The 22,944-nt window shown below is 45.5% G+C and overlaps 2 protein-coding genes and 1 long non-coding RNA gene across 3 annotated transcripts in view; 1 reads left to right on the plus strand and 2 right to left on the minus strand.

Annotated features, from left to right (window-relative positions):
* The window catches only part of tax1bp1b (Tax1 (human T-cell leukemia virus type I) binding protein 1b), a 39,560-nt gene extending 26,700 nt beyond the window's left edge, over positions 1 to 12,860 (plus strand). The window contains exons 15-17 of the mRNA XM_029746696.1: positions 7,481 to 7,641; positions 8,632 to 8,720; positions 11,797 to 12,860. Coding sequence (XP_029602556.1) covers positions 7,481 to 7,641; positions 8,632 to 8,720; positions 11,797 to 12,001 — 455 coding nt within the window. The 3' untranslated portion in view covers positions 12,002 to 12,860. The remainder of the gene's footprint in view (positions 1 to 7,480; positions 7,642 to 8,631; positions 8,721 to 11,796) is intronic.
* Positions 9,159 to 9,644, minus strand: LOC115187705 (uncharacterized). Its single transcript, XR_003876120.1, has 2 exons — positions 9,515 to 9,644; positions 9,159 to 9,354 (listed from the first exon to the last, which is right to left on the minus strand). It is a non-coding gene; the product is annotated as an uncharacterized LOC115187705 (long non-coding RNA).
* Positions 12,861 to 13,402: 542 nt separating the features above from the next.
* The window catches only part of LOC115187733 (juxtaposed with another zinc finger protein 1), a 42,933-nt gene continuing 33,391 nt past the window's right edge, over positions 13,403 to 22,944 (minus strand). Inside the window, exons 3-5 of the mRNA XM_029746749.1 lie at positions 21,333 to 21,535; positions 20,242 to 20,411; positions 13,403 to 15,549 (exon numbers count right to left, since the gene is read on the minus strand). Coding sequence (XP_029602609.1) covers positions 15,376 to 15,549; positions 20,242 to 20,411; positions 21,333 to 21,535 — 547 coding nt within the window. The 3' untranslated portion in view covers positions 13,403 to 15,375. The remainder of the gene's footprint in view (positions 15,550 to 20,241; positions 20,412 to 21,332; positions 21,536 to 22,944) is intronic.

Consider the following 22,944-nt stretch of genomic DNA (forward strand, 5'->3'; position numbering starts at 1 on the left):
ACCTCAGTCACATTTCAGTTTAATATGAGAGGTTGGTCCCCCCCCCTTATTAACCCTACTCCACCTCAGTCACATTTCAGTTTAATATGAGAGGTTGGTCCCCCCCTTACTAACCCTACTCCACCTCAGTCACATTTCAGTTTAATATGAGAGGTTGCCCCCCCCCCCCCTTACTAACCCTACTCCACCTCAGTCACATTTCAGTTTAATATGAGAGGTTGGTCCCCCCCCCCCTTACTAACCCTACTCCACCTGTCACATTTCAGTTTAATATGAGAGGTTGGTCCCCCCCCCCCTTACTAACCCTACTCCACCTCAGTCACATTTCAGTTTAATATGAGAGGTTGGTCCCCCCCCCTTACTAACCCTACTCCAGCTCAGTCACATTTCAGTTTAATATGAGAGGTTGGTCCCCCCCTTACTAACCCTACTCCACCTGTCACATTTCAGTTTAATATGAGAGGTTGGTCCCCCCCCTTACTAACCCTACTCCACCTCAGTCACATTTCAGTTTAATATGAGAGGTTGGTCGTCCCCCCCCCTTACTAACCCTACTCCACCTCAGTCACATTTCAGTTTAATATGAGAGGTTGGTCCCCCCCCTTATTAACCCTACTCCACCTCAGTCACATTTCAGTTTAATATGAGAGGTTGGTCCCCCCCCTTATTAACCCTACTCCACCTCAGTCACATTTCAGTTTAATATGAGAGGTTGGTCCCCCCCCTTACTAACCCTACTCCACCTCAGTCACATTTCAGTTTAATATGAGAGGTTGGTCCCCCCCTTATTAACCCTACTCCACCTCAGTCACATTTCAGTTTAATATGAGAGGTTGGTCCCCCCCCCCTTACTAACCCTACTCCACCTCAGTCACATTTCAGTTTAATATGAGAGGTTGGTCCCCCCCCCCTTACTAACCCTACTCCACCTCAGTCACATTTCAGTTTAATATGAGAGGTTGGTCCCCCCCCCCTTACTAACCCTACTCCACCTCAGTCACATTTCAGTTTAATATGAGAGGTTGGTCCCCCCCCCCTTACTAACCCTACTCCACCTCAGTCACATTTCAGTTTAATATGAGAGGTTGGTCCCCCCCCCCCCCCCCCTTACTAACCCTACTCCACCTCAGTCACATTTCAGTTTAATATGAGAGGTTGGTCCCCCCCCTTACTAACCCTACTCCACCTCAGTCACATTTCAGTTTAATATGAGAGGTTGGTCCCCCCCCCCTTATTAACCCTACTCCACCTGTCACATTTCAGTTTAATATGAGAGGTTGGTCCCCCCCCCTTACTAACCCTACTCCACCTCAGTCACATTTCAGTTTAATATGAGAGGTTGGTCCCCCCCCCCCCCCCCTTACTAACCCTACTCCACCTCAGTCACATTTCAGTTTAATATGAGAGGTTGGTCCCCCCCCCCCCTTACTAACCCTACTCCACCTCAGTCACATTTCAGTTTAATATGAGAGGTTGGTCCCCCCCCCCTTACTAACCCTACTCCACCTCAGTCACATTTCAGTTTAATATGAGAGGTTGGTCCCCCCCCCCCTTATTAACCCTACTCCACCTCAGTCACATTTCAGTTTAATATGAGAGGTTGGTCCCCCCCCCCTTACTAACCCTACTCCACCTCAGTCACATTTCAGTTTAATATGAGAGGTTGGTCCCCCCCCCCCCTTACTAACCCTACTCCACCTCAGTCACATTTCAGTTTAATATGAGAGGTTGGTCCCCCCCCCCTTATTAACCCTACTCCACCTCAGTCACATTTCAGTTTAATATGAGAGGTTGGTCCCCCCCCCCTTACTAACCCTACTCCACCTCAGTCACATTTCAGTTTAATATGAGAGGTTGGTCCCCCCCCCCCCCTTACTAACCCTACTCCACCTCAGTCACATTTCAGTTTAATATGAGAGGTTGGTCCCCCCCCCTTACTAACCCTACTCCACCTCAGTCACATTTCAGTTTAATATGAGAGGTTGGTCCCCCCCCCCCCCTTACTAACCCTACTCCACCTCAGTCACATTTCAGTTTAATATGAGAGGTTGGTCCCCCCCCCCCCTTACTAACCCTACTCCACCTCAGTCACATTTCAGTTTAATATGAGAGGTTGGTCGTCCCCCCCCCTTACTAACCCTACTCCACCTCAGTCACATTTCAGTTTAATATGAGAGGTTGGTCCCCCCCCCCTTATTAACCCTACTCCACCTCAGTCACATTTCAGTTTAATATGAGAGGTTGGTCGTCCCCCCCCCTTACTAACCCTACTCCACCTCAGTCACATTTCAGTTTAATATGAGAGGTTGGTCCCCCCCCTTATTAACCCTACTCCACCTCAGTCACATTTCAGTTTAATATGAGAGGTTGGTCCCCCCCCTTACTAACCCTACTCCACCTCAGTCACATTTCAGTTTAATATGAGAGGTTGGTCGTCCCCCCCCCTTACTAACCCTACTCCACCTGTCACATTTCAGTTTAATATGAGAGGTTGGTCCCCCCCTTACTAACCCTACTCCACCTCAGTCACATTTCAGTTTAATATGAGAGGTTGGTCCCCCCCCTTATTAACCCTACTCCACCTCAGTCACATTTCAGTTTAATATGAGAGGTTGGTCCCCCCCCCTTATTAACCCTACTCCACCTCAGTCACATTTCAGTTTAATATGAGAGGTTGGTCCCCCCCCTTACTAACCCTACTCCACCTCAGTCACATTTCAGTTTAATATGAGAGGTTGGTCCCCCCCCTTATTAACCCTACTCCACCTCAGTCACATTTCAGTTTAATATGAGAGGTTGGTCCCCCCCCTTACTAACCCTACTCCACCTCAGTCACATTTCAGTTTAATATGAGAGGTTGGTCCCCCCCCCTTATTAACCCTACTCCACCTCAGTCACATTTCAGTTTAATATGAGAGGTTGGTCCCCCCCTTACTAACCCTACTCCACCTCAGTCACATTTCAGTTTAATATGAGAGGTTGCCCCCCCCCCCCCTTACTAACCCTACTCCACCTCAGTCACATTTCAGTTTAATATGAGAGGTTGGTCCCCCCCCCCTTACTAACCCTACTCCACCTGTCACATTTCAGTTTAATATGAGAGGTTGGTCCCCCCCCCCCCTTACTAACCCTACTCCACCTCAGTCACATTTCAGTTTAATATGAGAGGTTGGTCCCCCCCCCCTTACTAACCCTACTCCAGCTCAGTCACATTTCAGTTTAATATGAGAGGTTGGTCCCCCCCTTACTAACCCTACTCCACCTGTCACATTTCAGTTTAATATGAGAGGTTGGTCCCCCCCCTTACTAACCCTACTCCACCTCAGTCACATTTCAGTTTAATATGAGAGGTTGGTCGTCCCCCCCCCTTACTAACCCTACTCCACCTCAGTCACATTTCAGTTTAATATGAGAGGTTGGTCCCCCCCCTTATTAACCCTACTCCACCTCAGTCACATTTCAGTTTAATATGAGAGGTTGGTCCCCCCCCTTATTAACCCTACTCCACCTCAGTCACATTTCAGTTTAATATGAGAGGTTGGTCCCCCCCCTTACTAACCCTACTCCACCTCAGTCACATTTCAGTTTAATATGAGAGGTTGGTCCCCCCCTTATTAACCCTACTCCACCTCAGTCACATTTCAGTTTAATATGAGAGGTTGGTCCCCCCCCCCCTTACTAACCCTACTCCACCTCAGTCACATTTCAGTTTAATATGAGAGGTTGGTCCCCCCCCCCTTACTAACCCTACTCCACCTCAGTCACATTTCAGTTTAATATGAGAGGTTGGTCCCCCCCCCCTTACTAACCCTACTCCACCTCAGTCACATTTCAGTTTAATATGAGAGGTTGGTCCCCCCCCCCTTACTAACCCTACTCCACCTCAGTCACATTTCAGTTTAATATGAGAGGTTGGTCCCCCCCCCCCCCCCCCCTTACTAACCCTACTCCACCTCAGTCACATTTCAGTTTAATATGAGAGGTTGGTCCCCCCCCTTACTAACCCTACTCCACCTCAGTCACATTTCAGTTTAATATGAGAGGTTGGTCCCCCCCCCCTTATTAACCCTACTCCACCTGTCACATTTCAGTTTAATATGAGAGGTTGGTCCCCCCCCCCTTACTAACCCTACTCCACCTCAGTCACATTTCAGTTTAATATGAGAGGTTGGTCCCCCCCCCCCCCCCCTTACTAACCCTACTCCACCTCAGTCACATTTCAGTTTAATATGAGAGGTTGGTCCCCCCCCCCCCCTTACTAACCCTACTCCACCTCAGTCACATTTCAGTTTAATATGAGAGGTTGGTCCCCCCCCCCCTTACTAACCCTACTCCACCTCAGTCACATTTCAGTTTAATATGAGAGGTTGGTCCCCCCCCCCTTATTAACCCTACTCCACCTCAGTCACATTTCAGTTTAATATGAGAGGTTGGTCCCCCCCCCTTACTAACCCTACTCCACCTCAGTCACATTTCAGTTTAATATGAGAGGTTGGTCCCCCCCCCCCCCTTACTAACCCTACTCCACCTCAGTCACATTTCAGTTTAATATGAGAGGTTGGTCCCCCCCCCCTTATTAACCCTACTCCACCTCAGTCACATTTCAGTTTAATATGAGAGGTTGGTCCCCCCCCCCCTTACTAACCCTACTCCACCTCAGTCACATTTCAGTTTAATATGAGAGGTTGGTCCCCCCCCCCCCTTACTAACCCTACTCCACCTCAGTCACATTTCAGTTTAATATGAGAGGTTGGTCCCCCCCCCTTACTAACCCTACTCCACCTCAGTCACATTTCAGTTTAATATGAGAGGTTGGTCCCCCCCCCCCCTTACTAACCCTACTCCACCTCAGTCACATTTCAGTTTAATATGAGAGGTTGGTCCCCCCCCCCCCTTACTAACCCTACTCCACCTCAGTCACATTTCAGTTTAATATGAGAGGTTGGTCGTCCCCCCCCCTTACTAACCCTACTCCACCTCAGTCACATTTCAGTTTAATATGAGAGGTTGGTCCCCCCCCCCTTATTAACCCTACTCCACCTCAGTCACATTTCAGTTTAATATGAGAGGTTGGTCGTCCCCCCCCCTTACTAACCCTACTCCACCTCAGTCACATTTCAGTTTAATATGAGAGGTTGGTCCCCCCCCTTATTAACCCTACTCCACCTCAGTCACATTTCAGTTTAATATGAGAGGTTGGTCCCCCCCCTTACTAACCCTACTCCACCTCAGTCACATTTCAGTTTAATATGAGAGGTTGGTCGTCCCCCCCCCCTTACTAACCCTACTCCACCTGTCACATTTCAGTTTAATATGAGAGGTTGGTCCCCCCCTTACTAACCCTACTCCACCTCAGTCACATTTCAGTTTAATATGAGAGGTTGGTCCCCCCCCTTATTAACCCTACTCCACCTCAGTCACATTTCAGTTTAATATGAGAGGTTGGTCCCCCCCCTTATTAACCCTACTCCACCTCAGTCACATTTCAGTTTAATATGAGAGGTTGGTCCCCCCCCTTACTAACCCTACTCCACCTCAGTCACATTTCAGTTTAATATGAGAGGTTGGTCCCCCCCCTTATTAACCCTACTCCACCTCAGTCACATTTCAGTTTAATATGAGAGGTTGGTCCCCCCCCCCTTACTAACCCTACTCCACCTCAGTCACATTTCAGTTTAATATGAGAGGTTGGTCCCCCCCCCCCCCTTACTAACCCTACTCCACCTCAGTCACATTTCAGTTTAATATGAGAGGTTGGTCCCCCCCCTTACTAACCCTACTCCACCTCAGTCACATTTCAGTTTAATATGAGAGGTTGGTCGTCCCCCCCCCCTTACTAACCCTACTCCACCTCAGTCACATTTCAGTTTAATATGAGAGGTTGGTCCCCCCCCTTATTAACCCTACTCCACCTCAGTCACATTTCAGTTTAATATGAGAGGTTGGTCCCCCCCCTTACTAACCCTACTCCACCTCAGTCACATTTCAGTTTAATATGAGAGGTTGGTCCCCCCCCTTATTAACCCTACTCCACCTCAGTCACATTTCAGTTTAATATGAGAGGTTGGTCCCCCCCCCTTACTAACCCTACTCCACCTCAGTCACATTTCAGTTTAATATGAGAGGTTGGTCCCCCCCCCTTATTAACCCTACTCCACCTCAGTCACATTTCAGTTTAATATGAGAGGTTGGTCCCCCCCCCCCTTACTAACCCTACTCCACCTCAGTCACATTTCAGTTTAATATGAGAGGTTGGTCCCCCCCCCCTTACTAACCCTACTCCACCTCAGTCACATTTCAGTTTAATATGAGAGGTTGGTCCCCCCCCTTACTAACCCTACTCCACCTCAGTCACATTTCAGTTTAATATGAGAGGTTGGTCCCCCCCCCCCCCCCCCCCTTACTAACCCTACTCCACCTCAGTCACATTTCAGTTTAATATGAGAGGTTGGTCCCCCCCCCCCCCCTTACTAACCCTACTCCACCTCAGTCACATTTCAGTTTAATATGAGAGGTTGGTCCCCCCCCCCCTTACTAACCCTACTCCACCTCAGTCACATTTCAGTTTAATATGAGAGGTTGGTCCCCCCCCCCCTTATTAACCCTACTCCACCTCAGTCACATTTCAGTTTAATATGAGAGGTTGGTCCCCCCCCCTTACTAACCCTACTCCACCTCAGTCACATTTCAGTTTAATATGAGAGGTTGCCCCCCCCCCCCCCCTTACTAACCCTACTCCACCTCAGTCACATTTCAGTTTAATATGAGAGGTTGGTCCCCCCCCCCCCCTTACTAACCCTACTCCACCTGTCACATTTCAGTTTAATATGAGAGGTTGGTCCCCCCCCTTACTAACCCTACTCCACCTCAGTCACATTTCAGTTTAATATGAGAGGTTGGTCGTCCCCCCCCCTTACTAACCCTACTCCACCTCAGTCACATTTCAGTTTAATATGAGAGGTTGGTCCCCCCCCCCTTATTAACCCTACTCCACCTCAGTCACATTTCAGTTTAATATGAGAGGTTGGTCCCCCCCCCCCCTTACTAACCCTACTCCACCTCAGTCACATTTCAGTTTAATATGAGAGGTTGGTCCCCCCCCTTATTAACCCTACTCCACCTCAGTCACATTTCAGTTTAATATGAGAGGTTGGTCCCCCCCCCTTACTAACCCTACTCCACCTCAGTCACATTTCAGTTTAATATGAGAGGTTGGTCCCCCCCCCCCCCTTACTACCCCTACTCCACCTCAGTCACATTTCAGTTTAATATGAGAGGTTGCCCCCCCCCCCTTACTAACCCTACTCCACCTGTCACATTTCAGTTTAATATGAGAGGTTGGTCCCCCCCTTACTAACCCTACTCCACCTCAGTCACATTTCAGTTTAATATGAGAGGTTGGTCCCCCCCCCCCCACCTGGGAATTTTGAGAAAGCGGAATTCTTCATTCCTTTTGACCCTCTCTTCCCCATCACTGTAGACGGAGCGGACGGGGAGTTCTCTGATGACCTGCTGCCCCGCCTTCCCCCTGTGGGCCCCCCCTCCTGGGATAGTAACGTGGTCTGCATCCAGCCAGCACGCAACCTCAGCCGGCCCGACGGCCTTGAGGACCCAGAGGAGCAGCAGAACAACAACAACAATGTGAGTTAGCTCATCTGAGAACAACAACGGTAGTTAGCTAGTCTGAGAACAACAACGGTAGTTAGCTAGTCTGAGAACAACAACGGTAGTTAGCTAGTCAGAGAACAACAACGGTAGTTAGCTCGTCTGAGAACAACAACGGTAGTTAGCTCGTCTGAGAACAACAACGGTAGTTAGCTCGTCTGAAAACAACAACGGTAGTTAGCTAGTCAGAGAACAACAACGGTAGTTAGCTAGTCTGAGAACAACAACGGTAGTTAGCTAGTCAGAGAACAACAACGGTAGTTAGCTCGTCTGAGAACAACAACGGTAGTTAGCTCGTCTGAGAACAACAACGGTAGTTAGCTCGTCTGAAAACAACAACGGGAGTTAGCTAGTCAGAGAACAACAACGGGAGTTAGCTCGTCTGAGAACAACATCGGTAGTTAGCTCGTCTGAGAACAACAACGGTAGTTAGCTCGTCTGAGAACAACAACGGTAGTTAGCTCGTCTGAGAACAACAACGGTAGTTAGCTCGTCTGAGAACAACAACGGTAGTTAGCTCGTCTGAGAACAACAACGGTAGTTAGCTCGTCTGAGAACAACAACGGTAGTTAGCTCGTCTGAGAACAACAACGGTAGTTAGCTCGTCTGAGAACAACAACGGTAGTTAGCTCGTCTGAGAACGACAATGTGAGTTAGCTAGTCTGAAAAAATCAACAATGTCAGTTAGTCTGCCTTAAAGATAGACCAGAGGAGGCTGGTGATGGGAGGACGGCTCCTAGTAATACCTGGAGTTGAATAAAGTGTACATTATGAAAGCATGTTTGATTTGATACTGTTACCTTCATTCCAGCCGTTAGAGCTGTCCTCTGATTTAAGTGACACCAGCCTCCACTGAGGTTCACTCAGCGATATGTTGCATCATACACAGTGAGAGGATTATTTCTGCTACAACAGTTGTGTGTGATAGATAGTATTTCTGAAGTAGTTTTCTACCCTCCATCACAGGGCAATACCAATGAACAGCCTGCAGCAACTACTGAACCCCACAGCCCATTCTTAAATGATGGACAGACTCCCCTTGGCTTCGAGTCCAGGTAACACACACACACACACACACACACACACACACTGAAGTCCCGAGCGCCCCAAAATGCATTGAAGTTGGTCTCTCACCCCAGCACAGCAGCTTCCCAGCTCCAACCTGTGTAAAGTCTTTGTTCTGTAATGTAGGTGTAAACATGAGTGGCCCAGCTAGTGGCCCACCCACGTAGAGTAGACCCCCTGACAGATGGTCTTTATTAGCCTGTTAGCTGTCCTGCTCTGCTCCCTCTGCCAACATCATCACTTGGCTGCTCATTAACACAACACTCTCTCAATACCTTTCCTCCCTGTTGCTCTCCATACCTTCCCTCCCTGTTGCTCTCTCCATACCTTCCCTCCCTGTTTGTCTCTCCATACCTTTCCTCCCTGTTGCTCTCTCAATACCTTTCCTCCCTGTTGCTCTCTCCATACCTTTCCTCCCTGTTGCTCTCTCAATACCTTTCCTCCCTGTTGCTCTCTCAATATCTTCCCTCCCTGTTGCTCTCTCCATACCTTTCCTCCCTGTTGCTCTCTCAATACCTTTCCTCCCTGTTGCTCTCTCAATACCTTTCCTCCCTGTTGCTCTCTCCATACCTTCCCTCCCTGTTGCTCTCTCCATACCTTCCCTCCCTGTTGCTCTCTCCATACCTTCCCTCCCTGTTGCTCTCTCAATACCTTTCCTCCCTGTTGCTCTCTCCATACCTTTCCTCCCTGTTGCTCTCTCAATACCTTTCCTCCCTGTTGCTCTCTCAATACCTTTCCTCCCTGTTGCTCTCTCCTTACCTTCTCTTTGTTGCTCTCTCCATACCTTCCCTCCCTGTTGCTCTCTCAATACCTTCCCTCCCTGTTGCTCTCTCAATACCTTCCCTCCCTGTTGCTCTCTCAATACCTTTCCTCCCTGTTGCTCTCTCAATACCTTCCCTCCCTGTTGCTCTCTCCATACCTTTCCTCCCTGTTGCTCTCTCAATACCTTCCCTCCCTGTTGCTCTCTCCATACCTTTCCTCCCTGTTGCTCTCTCCATACCTTCCCTCCATGTTGCTCTCTCCATACCTTCCCTCCATGTTGCTCTCTCCATACCTTCCCTCCCTGTTGCTCTCTCAATACCTTCCCTCCCTGTTGCTCTCTCAATACCTTTCCTCCCTGTTGCTCTCTCAATACCTTTCCTCCCTGTTGCTCTCTCAATACCTTTCCTCCCTGTTGCTCTCTCAATACCTTCCCTCCCTGTTGCTCTCTCAATACCTTTCCTCCCTGTTGCTCTCCATACCTTCCCTCCCTGTTGCTCTCCATACCTTCCCTCCCTGTTGCTCTCTCAATACCTTCCCTCCCTGTTGCTCTCCATACCTTCCCTCCCTGTTGCTCTCTCCATACCTTCCCTCCCTGTTGCTCTCTCAATACCTTCCCTCCCTGTTGCTCTCCATACCTTCCCTCCCTGTTGCTCTCTCCATACCTTCCCTCCCTGTTGCTCTCTCCATACCTTCCCTCCCTGTTGCTCTCTCAATACCTTCCCTCCCTGTTGCTCTCTCCATACCTTTCCTCCCTGTTGCTCTCTCCATACCTTCCCTCCCTGTTGCTCTCTCCATACCTTCCCTCCCTGTTGCTCTCTCCATACCTTCCCTCCCTGTTGCTCTCTCAATACCTTCCCTCCCTGTTGCTCTCTCCATACCTTTCCTCCCTGTTGCTCTCTCCATACCTTCCCTCCCTGTTGCTCTCCATATCTTCCCTCCCTGTTGCTCTTTCAATACCTTCCCTCCCTGTTGCTCTCTCAATACCTTCTCTCCCTGTTGCTCTTTCAATACCTTCCCTCCCTGTTGCTCTCTCCATACCTTCCCTCCCTGTTGCTCTCTCAATACCTTTCCTCCCTGTTGCTCTCTCCATACCTTCCCTCCCTGTTGCTCTCTCCATACCTTTCCTCCCTGTTGCTCTCTCCATACCTTCCCTCCCTGTTGCTCTCTCCATACCTTCCCTCCCTGTTGCTCTCTCCATACCTTCCCTCCCTGTTGCTCTCTCAATACCTTTCCTCCCTGTTGCTCTCTCAATACCTTTCCTCCCTGTTGCTCTCTCAATACCTTTCCTCCCTGTTGCTCTCTCAATACCTTTCCTCCCTGTTGCTCTCTCAATACCTTTCCTCCCTGTTGCTCTCCATACCTTCCCTCCCTGTTGCTCTCTCCATACCTTCCCTCCCTGTTGCTCTCTCCATACCTTCCCTCCCTGTTGCTCTCTCCATACCTTCCCTCCCTGTTGCTCTCTCCATACCTTCCCTCCCTGTTGCTCTCCATACCTTCCCTCCCTGTTGCTCTCTCCATACCTTCCCTCCATGTTGCTCTCCATACCTTCCCTCCCTGTTGCTCTCTCAATACCTTCCCTCCCTGTTGCTCTCTCCATACCTTCCCTCCCTGTTGCTCTCTCCATACCTTCCCTCCCTGTTGCTCTCCATACCTTCCCTCCCTGTTGCTCTCTCCATACCTTCCCTCCCTGTTGCTCTCTCCATACCTTCCCTCCCTGTTGCTCTCTCCATACCTTCCCTCCCTGTTGCTCTCTCCATACCTTCCCTCCCTGTTGCTCTCCATACCTTCCCTCCCTGTTGCTCTCTCCATACCTTCCCTCCCTGTTGCTCTCTCCATACCTTCCCTCCCTGTTGCTCTCCATACCTTCCCTCCCTGTTGCTCTCTCCATACCTTCCCTCCCTGTTGCTCTCTCAATACCTTCCCTCCCTGTTGCTCTCTCAATACCTTTCCTCCCTGTTGCTCTCTCCATACCTTTCCTCCCTGTTGCTCTCTCAATACCTTTCCTCCCTGTTGCTCTCTCCATACCTTTCCTCCCTGTTGCTCTCTCCATACCTTCCCTCCCTGTTGCTCTCTCAATACCTTCCCTCCCTGTTGCTCTCAATACCTTCCCTCCCTGTTGCTCTCTCCATACCTTTCCTCCCTGTTGCTCTCTCAATACCTTTCCTCCCTGTTGCTCTCTCCATACCTTTCCTCCCTGTTGCTCTCTCAATACCTTCTCTCTCTCCCTAACATTGCTTTGTTTCTTTCCCCATCTCTTCCTTCTCCTTCCTCACTCCATTCTCTCTCTGTCTCTCCTCTGTGCAGTGTGAATGTCCACATGCGCTGTCCACTGTGTGAGTTGATCTTCCCTCCCAACTACGACCAGAGTAAGTTTGTGGAGCATGTAGAGAGCCACTGGAAGGTGTGCCCCATGTGCAGCGAGCAGTTCCCCCTCGACTGCGACCAGAAGATCTTTGAGAACCACGTGCTCACCCACTTTGACTCCGCCAACATGCTCAACTTTGACTAAAAACCTCATCCACTACACCCTTCATGTTCTGTCAGTCGCCACTGAAATGAAACTGCCTTGCTCTTTTCCCCTGCCACATGTTACAGGTGTGACGATCTCATTCTGATTCACTTTTAGGACCGGTGACGTTTTGATTAGCGTATTTTATTAACTAGGGAAAAGGTCTTCATATTCGGCAGTGTGATTGGTTCATGTGCTCTGATTTGATGTATAATTCAGACCAGGGCTATATATCTGTTTGAATCAGTCTTTAATAATAGGTTCTTTAACATGAAGTGTCCCATTTATTTGTTATTCCTCTGATTCTATTAGTGAGATATGAGCGATGATGTGAAATGTTATGGCTGTGCTCATCTCTGACCACTTGATCAGTCCCAGACACTACTAGACTACGTGAAGTCAGGGAAAGTAAGCTACGTCAAGCGTTTTACCAAAACATACATTTGAACTGTTCCAACCAAAATGCTTTCCCCTGAGCTTCATAGTAAAATTCAGGTATTCATTATGTTTAGAAAGCAGCTGCCTCGGTGCACTATATGCAGACAGATGGGACAAATCCTTCTAAACCTGATTATTATATTATCTTTAAATCATCTATTTTAGAATCTTTTAAGAGCCAATGGCGTTAAGCTTTTTCAGTATGTGTATGTCTGGTTAGAAAGAGCTGTTTTATTTTAGTGTCAGTTGATTCTAATGATTTAGTTCTTCACTGGTTTGGTTGTCTGAATAAATAAGTCATGCTTCACCTATCGCTACTGATTAACATGCATGCCAGGATTCTGCCAGGAAACTATTCTTTATCATTTAAGTTATTTCACGATTATAGGAAATCTGAACTAATAAAGTCTGTTTGGAATAATCTCGTCACTTCAATGCCTTGTACACATACATACTCAGTCAGGGCTCCTTTGTAAAGCAGACCTGCGTCTCAATGTTACTCTCTGTTTTAAATGTGTAATGGTGCAGAAATGTCCAGGCACACAGAGGCAGTTGTAATGTTTTCAAATGTAATCACAGCTAGTTTTGTACATCACCGTCAGTTACAAAACAACCTCTGCTGTTGCCTTCGTTTATAGGGGCGGCAGGTAGCCTAGTGGTTAGAGCGTTGGGCCAGTAACCAGCAGGTAGCCTAGTGGTTAGAGCGTTGGGCCAGTAACCAGCAGGTAGTCTAGTGGTTAGAGCGTTGGGCCAGTAACCAGCAGGTAGTCTAGTGGTTAGAGCGTTGGGCTGCTAACCAAAAGGTTGCTAGATGGAATCCTCGAGCTGACAAGGTAAAAATCTGTCGTTCCTCTGAACAAGTCAGTTAACCCACTATTCCCTGATAGGCAGTCATTGTAAATAAGAAATTGTTCTAAACGGACTTGCCTAGTTAAATAAATAAATATACACACACACACAGTAAGGGTCATTCTTCAGAAACATATGAAAATATAATTTAATACATTTACTATACACAATATCAAATACTTCCCTCCATATGTACTGGCAGTATAATACTGTCAATGACCATCTATATAATGTGTTCCAAATGGCACCCTATTCCCTATTTAATGCACTACTTTTGACCAGAGCCCTATAGAGGGAATAGGCTACCATTTGGGACACACCCCTTAAAGTGTAGTTCCATAACGACATTGATTTCCATGCAGTGATGTTTTGATGGGTTGTTGATTAGCCCCTTGCTCTCTCTGATCACCAGTATGACACAGTACCTTTTATTAGACTACATTAAGAGGCTAGCTGGACAAAAGAGAAGAAATAGACCAGAATTTACATCTGGCCATCTTTTATTTTGACAAGAATGTCTACTCTAGCTCAAGTTAGCCATTCCTGAAGAGTCACTATGAAGCTATACACAGATACTTACTGGATTGGAACTCTATATTGTGGTCTACAATTCAAGGCAAACCAGATTCATAATCTCACCCCAGGAAACACTGGAGATCTGAAAAAATGTAAAACTCCTTGGAAAAGTTGAGCACTTCCGGTCTGGCTCTCTCTAGTTCCTGTGACTGCTACATGTCAGGTTGGTGTGTGCAGCAGCAGAGAGTTATTGGCAACGAAAACCAACCTAATTCTGTTCAACTGTTTACTACAAAGTGCTTAAATGCTTCACACGGCTTTGGCGAAGAAGATAACTGCTCAGCACCCTAGAATGGAAGGGTTCTGGATAACAGGGAACTGCTGTGACACCAAATCCCAGTGAACAGCATAACAGCTGATTCTAAAATACTATGTGTTTCCCAAATGGCTCCCTATATAGTGCACTACTTTTGTTTGACCAGGGCCCACAGGGCTCTAGTCAAAAGTAGTGCACTATATAGGGAATAGGGTGCCGTTTGGGACGCAACCTATCAGAACACACGGGCAGGATTGTGGTGCTGAAATGCTGGTGGCGAATTGTCACCTGAGAGTCAGTTCTAAAACACAAAACAAGTTTTGAGTGAAAATCCTAGCAAAGTGAATCATAAAACTACACTTACAGAACAGAACATGGCAAGAAAAATAAGAGCATACTATTTTACACCTGATTATGAAAGTTTATACATCCTTCAGGAACATATCGTCATCTTTCACAAACATTCAGATTTTCTTGCCTCCATTTTGTGATGGTGATGCTTGCTTTCTCCCCTTGCCTCACCACTCTCATGCCCCTTCTTTTCAAACACAGCATTACCTGGACGCTCGAGTCAAATTCATTAGGTTGCGATGTACACAACATATCTGTATGTAAATGTTCCACCATGTTTTGCTCTGCCGAACACAGCCCAGAAGCATGGCTGTGAACCTTGACTCATGGTGCTTTCAAGACAATTGGGAACTCGCGGGAAAAAAACAGGTCAAATAATGACGTCAGTGATTTTCAGGTCGGAAAGTCAGAGCTCTAGAAAGATGCCAGAGTTTCCGACTTGGAATTCCGAGTTGGATGACCGTTCGGAATTCCCAGTCACAAAAAAAAGATCCCTGCACTGAAGTCGGAGAGTTCCGAGGTGTTTTGAACGTGGCAATACGCTCTCTTTCAAACGCATCGTCTTAACAGCAAGTCCTACGTGCCAAAAACTTTATCAAAAAGACACATGGTCACTCAAATGTGAAGTATACAGCTGTGAAGAAAATACATTCCAAAAAATGTAAAATACAAACAAGGTCATTTTAAAGCATGCAATTAAAGAGTAGTGTACTGGAATAAGAAGAAGGAAAGTGTGTGTGTGTTTGGAATGGGACACAGCCATTTCTGGTGATGGAATAAGAAGAAGGAAAGTGTGTGTGTGTTTGGAATGGGACACAGCCATTTCTGGTGATGGTGGGTCCATAGAAACAGAATCACTAGAACAGGATGATGTTGAAGTGATTCTATTTCTGCGGGGACGGTGCTACTGCTGCATCTTGTGGATGTGGGTGGAGACTGGCGGGTGGAAGTTGATGGTGTGGTGCCTCAGGCCCTGGGACGTCTTGTAGCTCTTCCCACAGCGGCACTTGAAGGGCTTGCGGACACGGATCTGTGTCCGGTGGCCGTTCTTGGCGTGGTACTTGATCCCGTTCACATTCTGAATGAGGGGGAGGGGACAGTACAGAGTGGAAGAGGGCAGAGTAAGCTAAGTTTGAATTAGTCCAGTGTTCGCCAACTCCAGTCCTGGGGTGCTACTGGGTGTGTACAGGGCCCTTTGATCTAGCCCTGATTCACACATTCAACCAATCAGGGTCTTCAACTGGATTTGGAGAACACTGGATCAGTCTCCTATAACAGTCATGAGTCTCTCACCACACTATAGTAGCCTAGATTCACCTAGAGATGTCTTCAGTCAACTAAACCTGACTCAACGCTCTACACAGCTCTTTGCATGTTTACTGTACAGCCCAGTGACAGAATAGAATACAAATATACTTGATTATATCTCCATCTCACAAAGGATTCAAGAATCTTTGTCCAGATGTCTTCTGTCAGCTGATCTAACTCAACACAACGTCCTTCATCTCTGCGTGCTTCCTGTACAGGCTAGAGCAGGGCTGTCAATTTCATTTATCCCCGGGGGCTGCATTCGGTCTTCAACGCTCTCCGGGGGCTGCACTGAAAATATATTTCCTTTCTGTAAAAATTTGCAAAAACATTGTCCTATATTTTTTATGGGTGATTATCAGTGAGCTGGACACAGTCAAGATACTGTATGAATGTAGTGATTATCAGTGAGCTGGACACAGTCAAGATACTGTATGAATGTAGTGATTATCAGTGAGCTGGACACAGTCAAGATACTGTATATGAATGTAGTGATTATCAGTGAGCTGGACATAGTCAAGATGCTGTATATGAATGTAGTGATTATCAGTGAGCTGGACACAGTCAAGATCCTGTATATGAATGTAGTGATTATCAGTGAGCTGGACACAGTCAAGATACTGTATATGAATGTAGTGATTATCAGTGAGCTGGACACAGTCAAGATACTGTATGAATGTAGTGATTATCAGTGAGCTGGACACAGTCAAGATACTGTATATGAATGTAGGTCCAATATCATTTTTACGCAGTTTCAAAATGGTTTTACTCATTTTAAAGTATATTGAGATCACAGGAGGCTGCTGAGGGGAGGACGGCTCATAATAATGGCTGGAACAGAGAAAATGGAATGGCATCAAACACCTGGAAACCATGTGATTGATGTATTTGATACCGTTCCACTAAGCTGATTGACAGAATGCCAAGAGTGTACAAAGCAGTTATCAAGGCAAAGGGTGGCTACTTTGAAGAATCTCAAATATATTTTGATTTGTTTAAAACCTTTTTGGTTACTAGATGATTCCATATGTGTTATTTCATAGTTTTGACATCTTCACTACTATTCTACAATGTAGAAAATAAGAAAAACCCTTGAATGAGTAGGTGTGTCCAAACTTTTGACTGGTACTGTATATATCATGTGTCTTGTACAGCCTAGAGTACTACTAACTATATATCATGTTTCTTGTACAGCCTAGAGTACTACTAACTATATATCATGTTTCTTGTACAGCCTAGAGTACTACTAACTATATATCCTGTTTCTTGTACAGTCTAGAGTCTACTACTAACTATATATCCTGTTTCTTGTACAGCCTAGAGTACTACTAACTATATATCCTGTTTCTTGTACAGTCTAGAGTACTACTAACTATATATCATGTTTCTTGTACAGTCTAGAGTACTACTAACTATATATCCTGTTTCTTGTACAGCCTAGAGTACTACTAACTATATATCCTGTTTCTTGTACAGCCTAGAGTACTACTAACTATATATCATGTTTCTTGTACAGCCTAGAGTACTACTAACTATATATCCTGTTTCTTGTACAGCCTAGAGTCTACTACTAACTATATATCATGTGTCTTGTACAGCCTAGAGTCTACTACTAACTATATATCCTGTTTCTTGTACAGCCTAGAGTACTACTAACTATATATCCTGTTTCTTGTACAGCCTAGTCTACTACTAACTATATATCATGTTTCTTGTACAGCCTAGAGTACTACTAACTATATATCCTGTTTCTTGTACAGCCTAGAGTCTACTACTAACTATATATCCTGTTTCTTGTACAGCCTAGAGTCTACTACTAACTATATATCCTGTTTCTTGTACAGCCTAGAGTACTACTAACTATATATCCTGTTTCTTGTACAGCCTAGAGTCTACTACTAACTATATATCCTGTTTCTTGTACAGTCTAGAGTACTACTAACTATATATCCTGTTTCTTGTATAGCCTAGAGTACTACCAACTATATATCCTGTTTCTTGTACAGTCTAGAGTACTACTAACTATATATCCTGTTTCTTGTACGGTCTAGAGTACTACTAACTATATATCCTGTTTCTTGTACAGCCTAGAGTCTACTACTAACTATATATCATGTGTCTTGTACAGCCTAGAGTCTACTACTAACTATATATCCTGTTTCTTGTACAGCCTAGAGTACTACTAACTATATATCCTGTTTCTTGTACAGCCTAGTCTACTACTAACTATATATCATGTTTCTTGTACAGCCTAGAGTACTACTAACTATATATCCTGTTTCTTGTACAGTCTAGAGTACTACTAACTATATATCCTGTTTCTTGTACAGTCTAGAGTACTACTAACTATATATCCTGTTTCTTGTACAGCCTAGAGTACTACTAGCTATATATCCTGTTTCTTGTACAGCCTAGAGTCTACTACTAACTATATATCCTGTTTCTTGTACAGCCTAGAGTACTACTAACTATATATCCTGTTTCTTGTACAGCCTAGAGTCTACTACTAACTATATATCCTGTTTCTTGTACAGCCTAGAGTACTACTAACTATATATCCTGTTTCTTGTACAGCCTAGAGTACTACTAACTATATATCTTGTTTCTTGTACAGCCTAGAGTACTACTAACTATATATCCTGTTTCTTGTACAGTCTAGAGTACTACTAACTATATATCCTGTTTCTTGTACAGCCTAGAGTACTACTAACTATATATCCTGTTTCTTGTACAGCCTAGAGTACTACTAACTATATATCCTGTTTCTTGTACAGCCTAGAGTACTACCAACTATATATCCTGTTTCTTGTACAGCCTAGAGTACTACTAACTATATATCCTGTTTCTTGTACAGCCTAGAGTACTACTAACTATATATCCTGTTTCTTGTACAGCCTAGAGTACTACTAACTATATATCCTGTTTCTTGTACAGCCTAGAGTACTACTAACTATATATCCTGTTTCTTGTACAGCCTAGAGTACTACTAACTATATATCATGTTTCTTGTACAGCCTAGAGTACTACTAACTATATATCCTGTTTCTTGTACAGCCTAGAGTACTACTAACTATATATCCTGTTTCTTGTACAGTCTAGAGTCTACTACTAACTATATATCCTGTTTCTTGTACAGTCTAGAGTCTACTACTAACTATATATCCTGTTTCTTGTACAGCCTAGAGTACTACTAACTATATATCCTGTTTCTTGTACAGTCTAGAGTACTACTAACTATATATCATGTTTCTTGTACAGTCTAGAGTACTACTAACTATATATCCTGTTTCTTGTACAGCCTAGAGTACTACTAACTATATATCCTGTTTCTTGTACAGCCTAGAGTACTACTAACTATATATCCTGTTTCTTGTACAGTCTAGAGTACTACTAACTATATATCCTGTTTCTTGTACAGCCTAGAGTCTACTACTAACTATATATCCTGTTTCTTGTGCAGCAGGGTGTCTGCAGGTTTTATTTTATTCCTTTCAAATAAGACCTAGACAATCAGGTGAGGGGAGGACAGGGGAGGAGGGAAAACCCACAGGCACTCAGCCCTCCGTGGAATGACTTTGACACGTGGTCTAGAGTCTACTAACTGTCTCATCAGCCATTATCCTGTCATTCACGTCAGCAATGCCACTTTCTCAAGCTGAGCACCATTTATCCCGGACACACAGCCAACCCAGATGGGAATGGAAAATCCTGGAAAAAGTCCATAAATCACTGCAGTGGACGTGGATGTATGCATTTCAAGATGTTGACATGCTGTAACACCCTGTTTTCTCAACAGCAGGAAGTCGATGGTGCTGTTTGATATCCGTTTGAACTGGGACGTTATATAGACATCACATAGCAGCAGCTACTCTTCCTGGGCTCCACACAAAACATCAAACATCACATAATACACAACATTAATAGACAAGAACAGCTCAAGGACAGAACTACATACACTTACAGAAAGCACACGTGGCCTACATATCAGTAGATACACACAAACTATCTAGGTCAAATAGGGGAGAGGCGTTGTGCCGTGAGGTGTTGCTTTATCTGCATGCAGAGCCTTGGTCCGTTTATGGATGGTTTTCATTTGGAGTCTTATGAGAAGGAGAAGCAGTCACTTGAACAGAAAGCATAGACTATGTATCTAGCCAATATCCACTGACAGGTAGGTAGAGACAGGATACATTCCTGACCACATGACCTGATGAATAAACACTCTGGCTCTTAGTTTAACTCAGGGCTCTAGTTAAAAGCTGTTTGAGGTTTTTCCTGGTCATGTCACGTGGTCAGGAATACCCCTGGCTCTATTCACGGGGCAGTGCAAGGGAGGGGATACGAGACCCCATTTACACTCGGTAATAACATGCGTCTTGTATTATCTGGTTGCAATCATCTGATCACATGTCAGAGCATTTACACATGGTATTGATTCATGGACTGAGTGCGGTTGGCCCACCTTGTATCTCTTCTTGCAGCCAGGCACAGGGCAGGCGAAGGGTTTCTCCTCTCCTCCATTCATACACATGGAGCTGAGGATAGACTCTGAGCTGATGGCACTCTCTGTGGTCCAGGACTCACCACTGTCTGACTCCTCATAGTCTACCTCCTCTTCATCATACTCACTGCCTGGAGGGGAGAAACACAGACACAGGTACGTGCACACACACACACACACAACACCCATCAGAATACCATTTGTCATATAACGTGCCTACTGCCGTCCATAAACAATTTAAGTAATACTCCTATTTCAGCAGCTCCAGTACTCTGCTCTGATTCAAGCACAGTTAATGACTAAGGTTGAGTCCCAAATGGTACCCTATTCCCTATATAGTGCACTAGTTTTGACCAGGGCCCATAAGGCCCATTGTGCACTATAATAGACTACCATTTGGGACGTATCCTATGGCTGGCATGGGCATCCTAGCCTCAAGGGTTTTGGACCAGCTGATGTGCCGAGACAGATTCAGACTCAAGCCTTCCACATGTGTTCTGGCTGTAGGGTTCCCACAGGGTTCTACTGTTGCCTTGTTACTGAGCCCAAGTTTGTGGAGAGACTGAAAAAATGCTGTTTTGTGGGAAAGAATTTAGCCCATTTCACAAGGTCCCAGGGTTAAGGCAATGCAAAATAAGATTTGGCTCCACAACCACAAGAACCAAAGAAACAAGGATCTGCAACAACGAGAGAAAAACCCAGCATATCTTACTAAGTGGCAACGTGGGAAAGACACAAACAAAGAACACAAGTAAGCAAATACCATGGCAACTTAAAATGATGAGATTCTGATGAAATAAGCCCAGTACCTTCCCTGTGTATGACTATACCAACTGACAGAGTCAACCCTCTATGCTTCTCCAAGGACCCTACTGTGAGACATTACAGCACCTAACTTCCCTGAATTACCTCCATGTCTTCTCCTGAAACTTAAGAGGCATTTCCTGATCCAAACCAAAATATGGGACAATGAAGTGACATAATCCATATTACATAAACTACTGACGCCTGCCTAGATGACGGTGTTGTACTCTGTTGTCACGGTAACCTACCTGTAGGAGTGCTGCTACGGAAGGAGGAGGAGGGTGTGATGGGAGGGGTGACAGGCGGGGTGAGGTTCCCACTGCTGCGTCTGGGAGGAGGGGAGACGTTACTGCTACGAGGGAGACTGCCTGTCAGAGACTGAGACAGCTTGGGGTGCACCTTCCTCTTCAGCCTCTCAGGTTGCTCCCGACGCGCTGCCTCCGTCATAAACCTGGGCAAGGGAGGAGCCAGAGAGAAATGAGGAGAGGACACACAACCACACATCATACATGACCGACTCGGTTTGCGCGCCACAAGGCTGTGCTAGCCTGCTGAGCTAAAGCCTAGCTATTAGCTCAGGGAGTTAACATAAGTCGGAGCTTAGGCAAGGTTAGTCTCATCATGCCAGCGTGGTTGTTCACAGAACCTCCTCCGTTACAAACTTAAATCGCTGAAGTCACTGTACAACATATGCTCTGAGTCTATCATTCATTGAAACCACTCCCATGTTTAACAGAAGGCCTATATCTCTGACCAAACGTCATGTTTAACAGTCGGCCTATATCTCTGACCAAACTTCATGTTTAACAGTCGGCCTATATCTCTGACCAAACTTCATATTTAACAGTCGGCCTATATCTCTGACCAAACTTCATGTTTAACAGTCGGCCTATATCTCTGACCAAACTTCATGTTTAACAGTAGGCCTATATCTCTGACCAAACTTCATGTTTAACAGTAGGCCTATATCTCTGACCAAACTTCATGTTTAACAGTAGGCCTATATCTCTGACCAAACTTCATGTTTAACAGTCGGCCTATATCTCTGACCAAACTTCATGTTTAACAGTCGGCCTATATCTCTGACCAAACTTCATGTTTAACAGTAGGCCTATATCTCTGACCAAACATTGTTACATTGTAAAGTATTCTGTAAACGTAAGTCATATAATTGAAATGTTCACACAGACCCTGTTAAAGCAGAAGTGAAATGAACAGCTGAAAGCTGAAACCACATCAAGATGTGTGTCTAAAGACAAGGAGACAGACAGTGGTAGCTAGTCCCTCTATTATACAGTCACACTGCTGCCTCAGAGTGCCTCAGCCCTTTAAACCTCTTTGATATGGTGATTGAATGGAGAACTGGGATGAGATTGAAATGTCATCTTGGTCTAGTAATGTAGGACCCAGGACTATATAACATCCTATTACCCAACGCTAACACAATTAAACTGACTTATCCACCAGATGAGGCTGACTGCTGCTAGATGGAACTGACACACACGCACACACACACACTTCAGGCTAGCTGTGGAGAGAGCTTAAGGCATGTTCTTACCTCCGTCACACCTCTACTGTTGCATGGACTTAGACCTCAAACACAAACCTCCACACGGTCATACTGAGATAACAGTTTAATCTACTATTTACTGATGACATTTGGTCATTCATGCCTTTTCTGGTCAGAGTTAGGACAGTTTAAACTGAACCATAAGAATACCGTTCATTAGGGATTTCAGAACCATGATCCTTTGAGACATGGTTAAAGGTCTGATTGGTATATACACTGAACAAATAGAATTCTTCAGGAGTATTTCCGTCTGTAATAAAGCCCTTTTGTGGGGAAAAACTCGTTCTGAT

Source organism: Salmo trutta, unplaced genomic scaffold (assembly GCF_901001165.1).
Source record: "Salmo trutta unplaced genomic scaffold, fSalTru1.1, whole genome shotgun sequence".
In the NCBI taxonomy this organism is placed as follows: Eukaryota; Metazoa; Chordata; class Actinopteri; order Salmoniformes; family Salmonidae; genus Salmo; species Salmo trutta.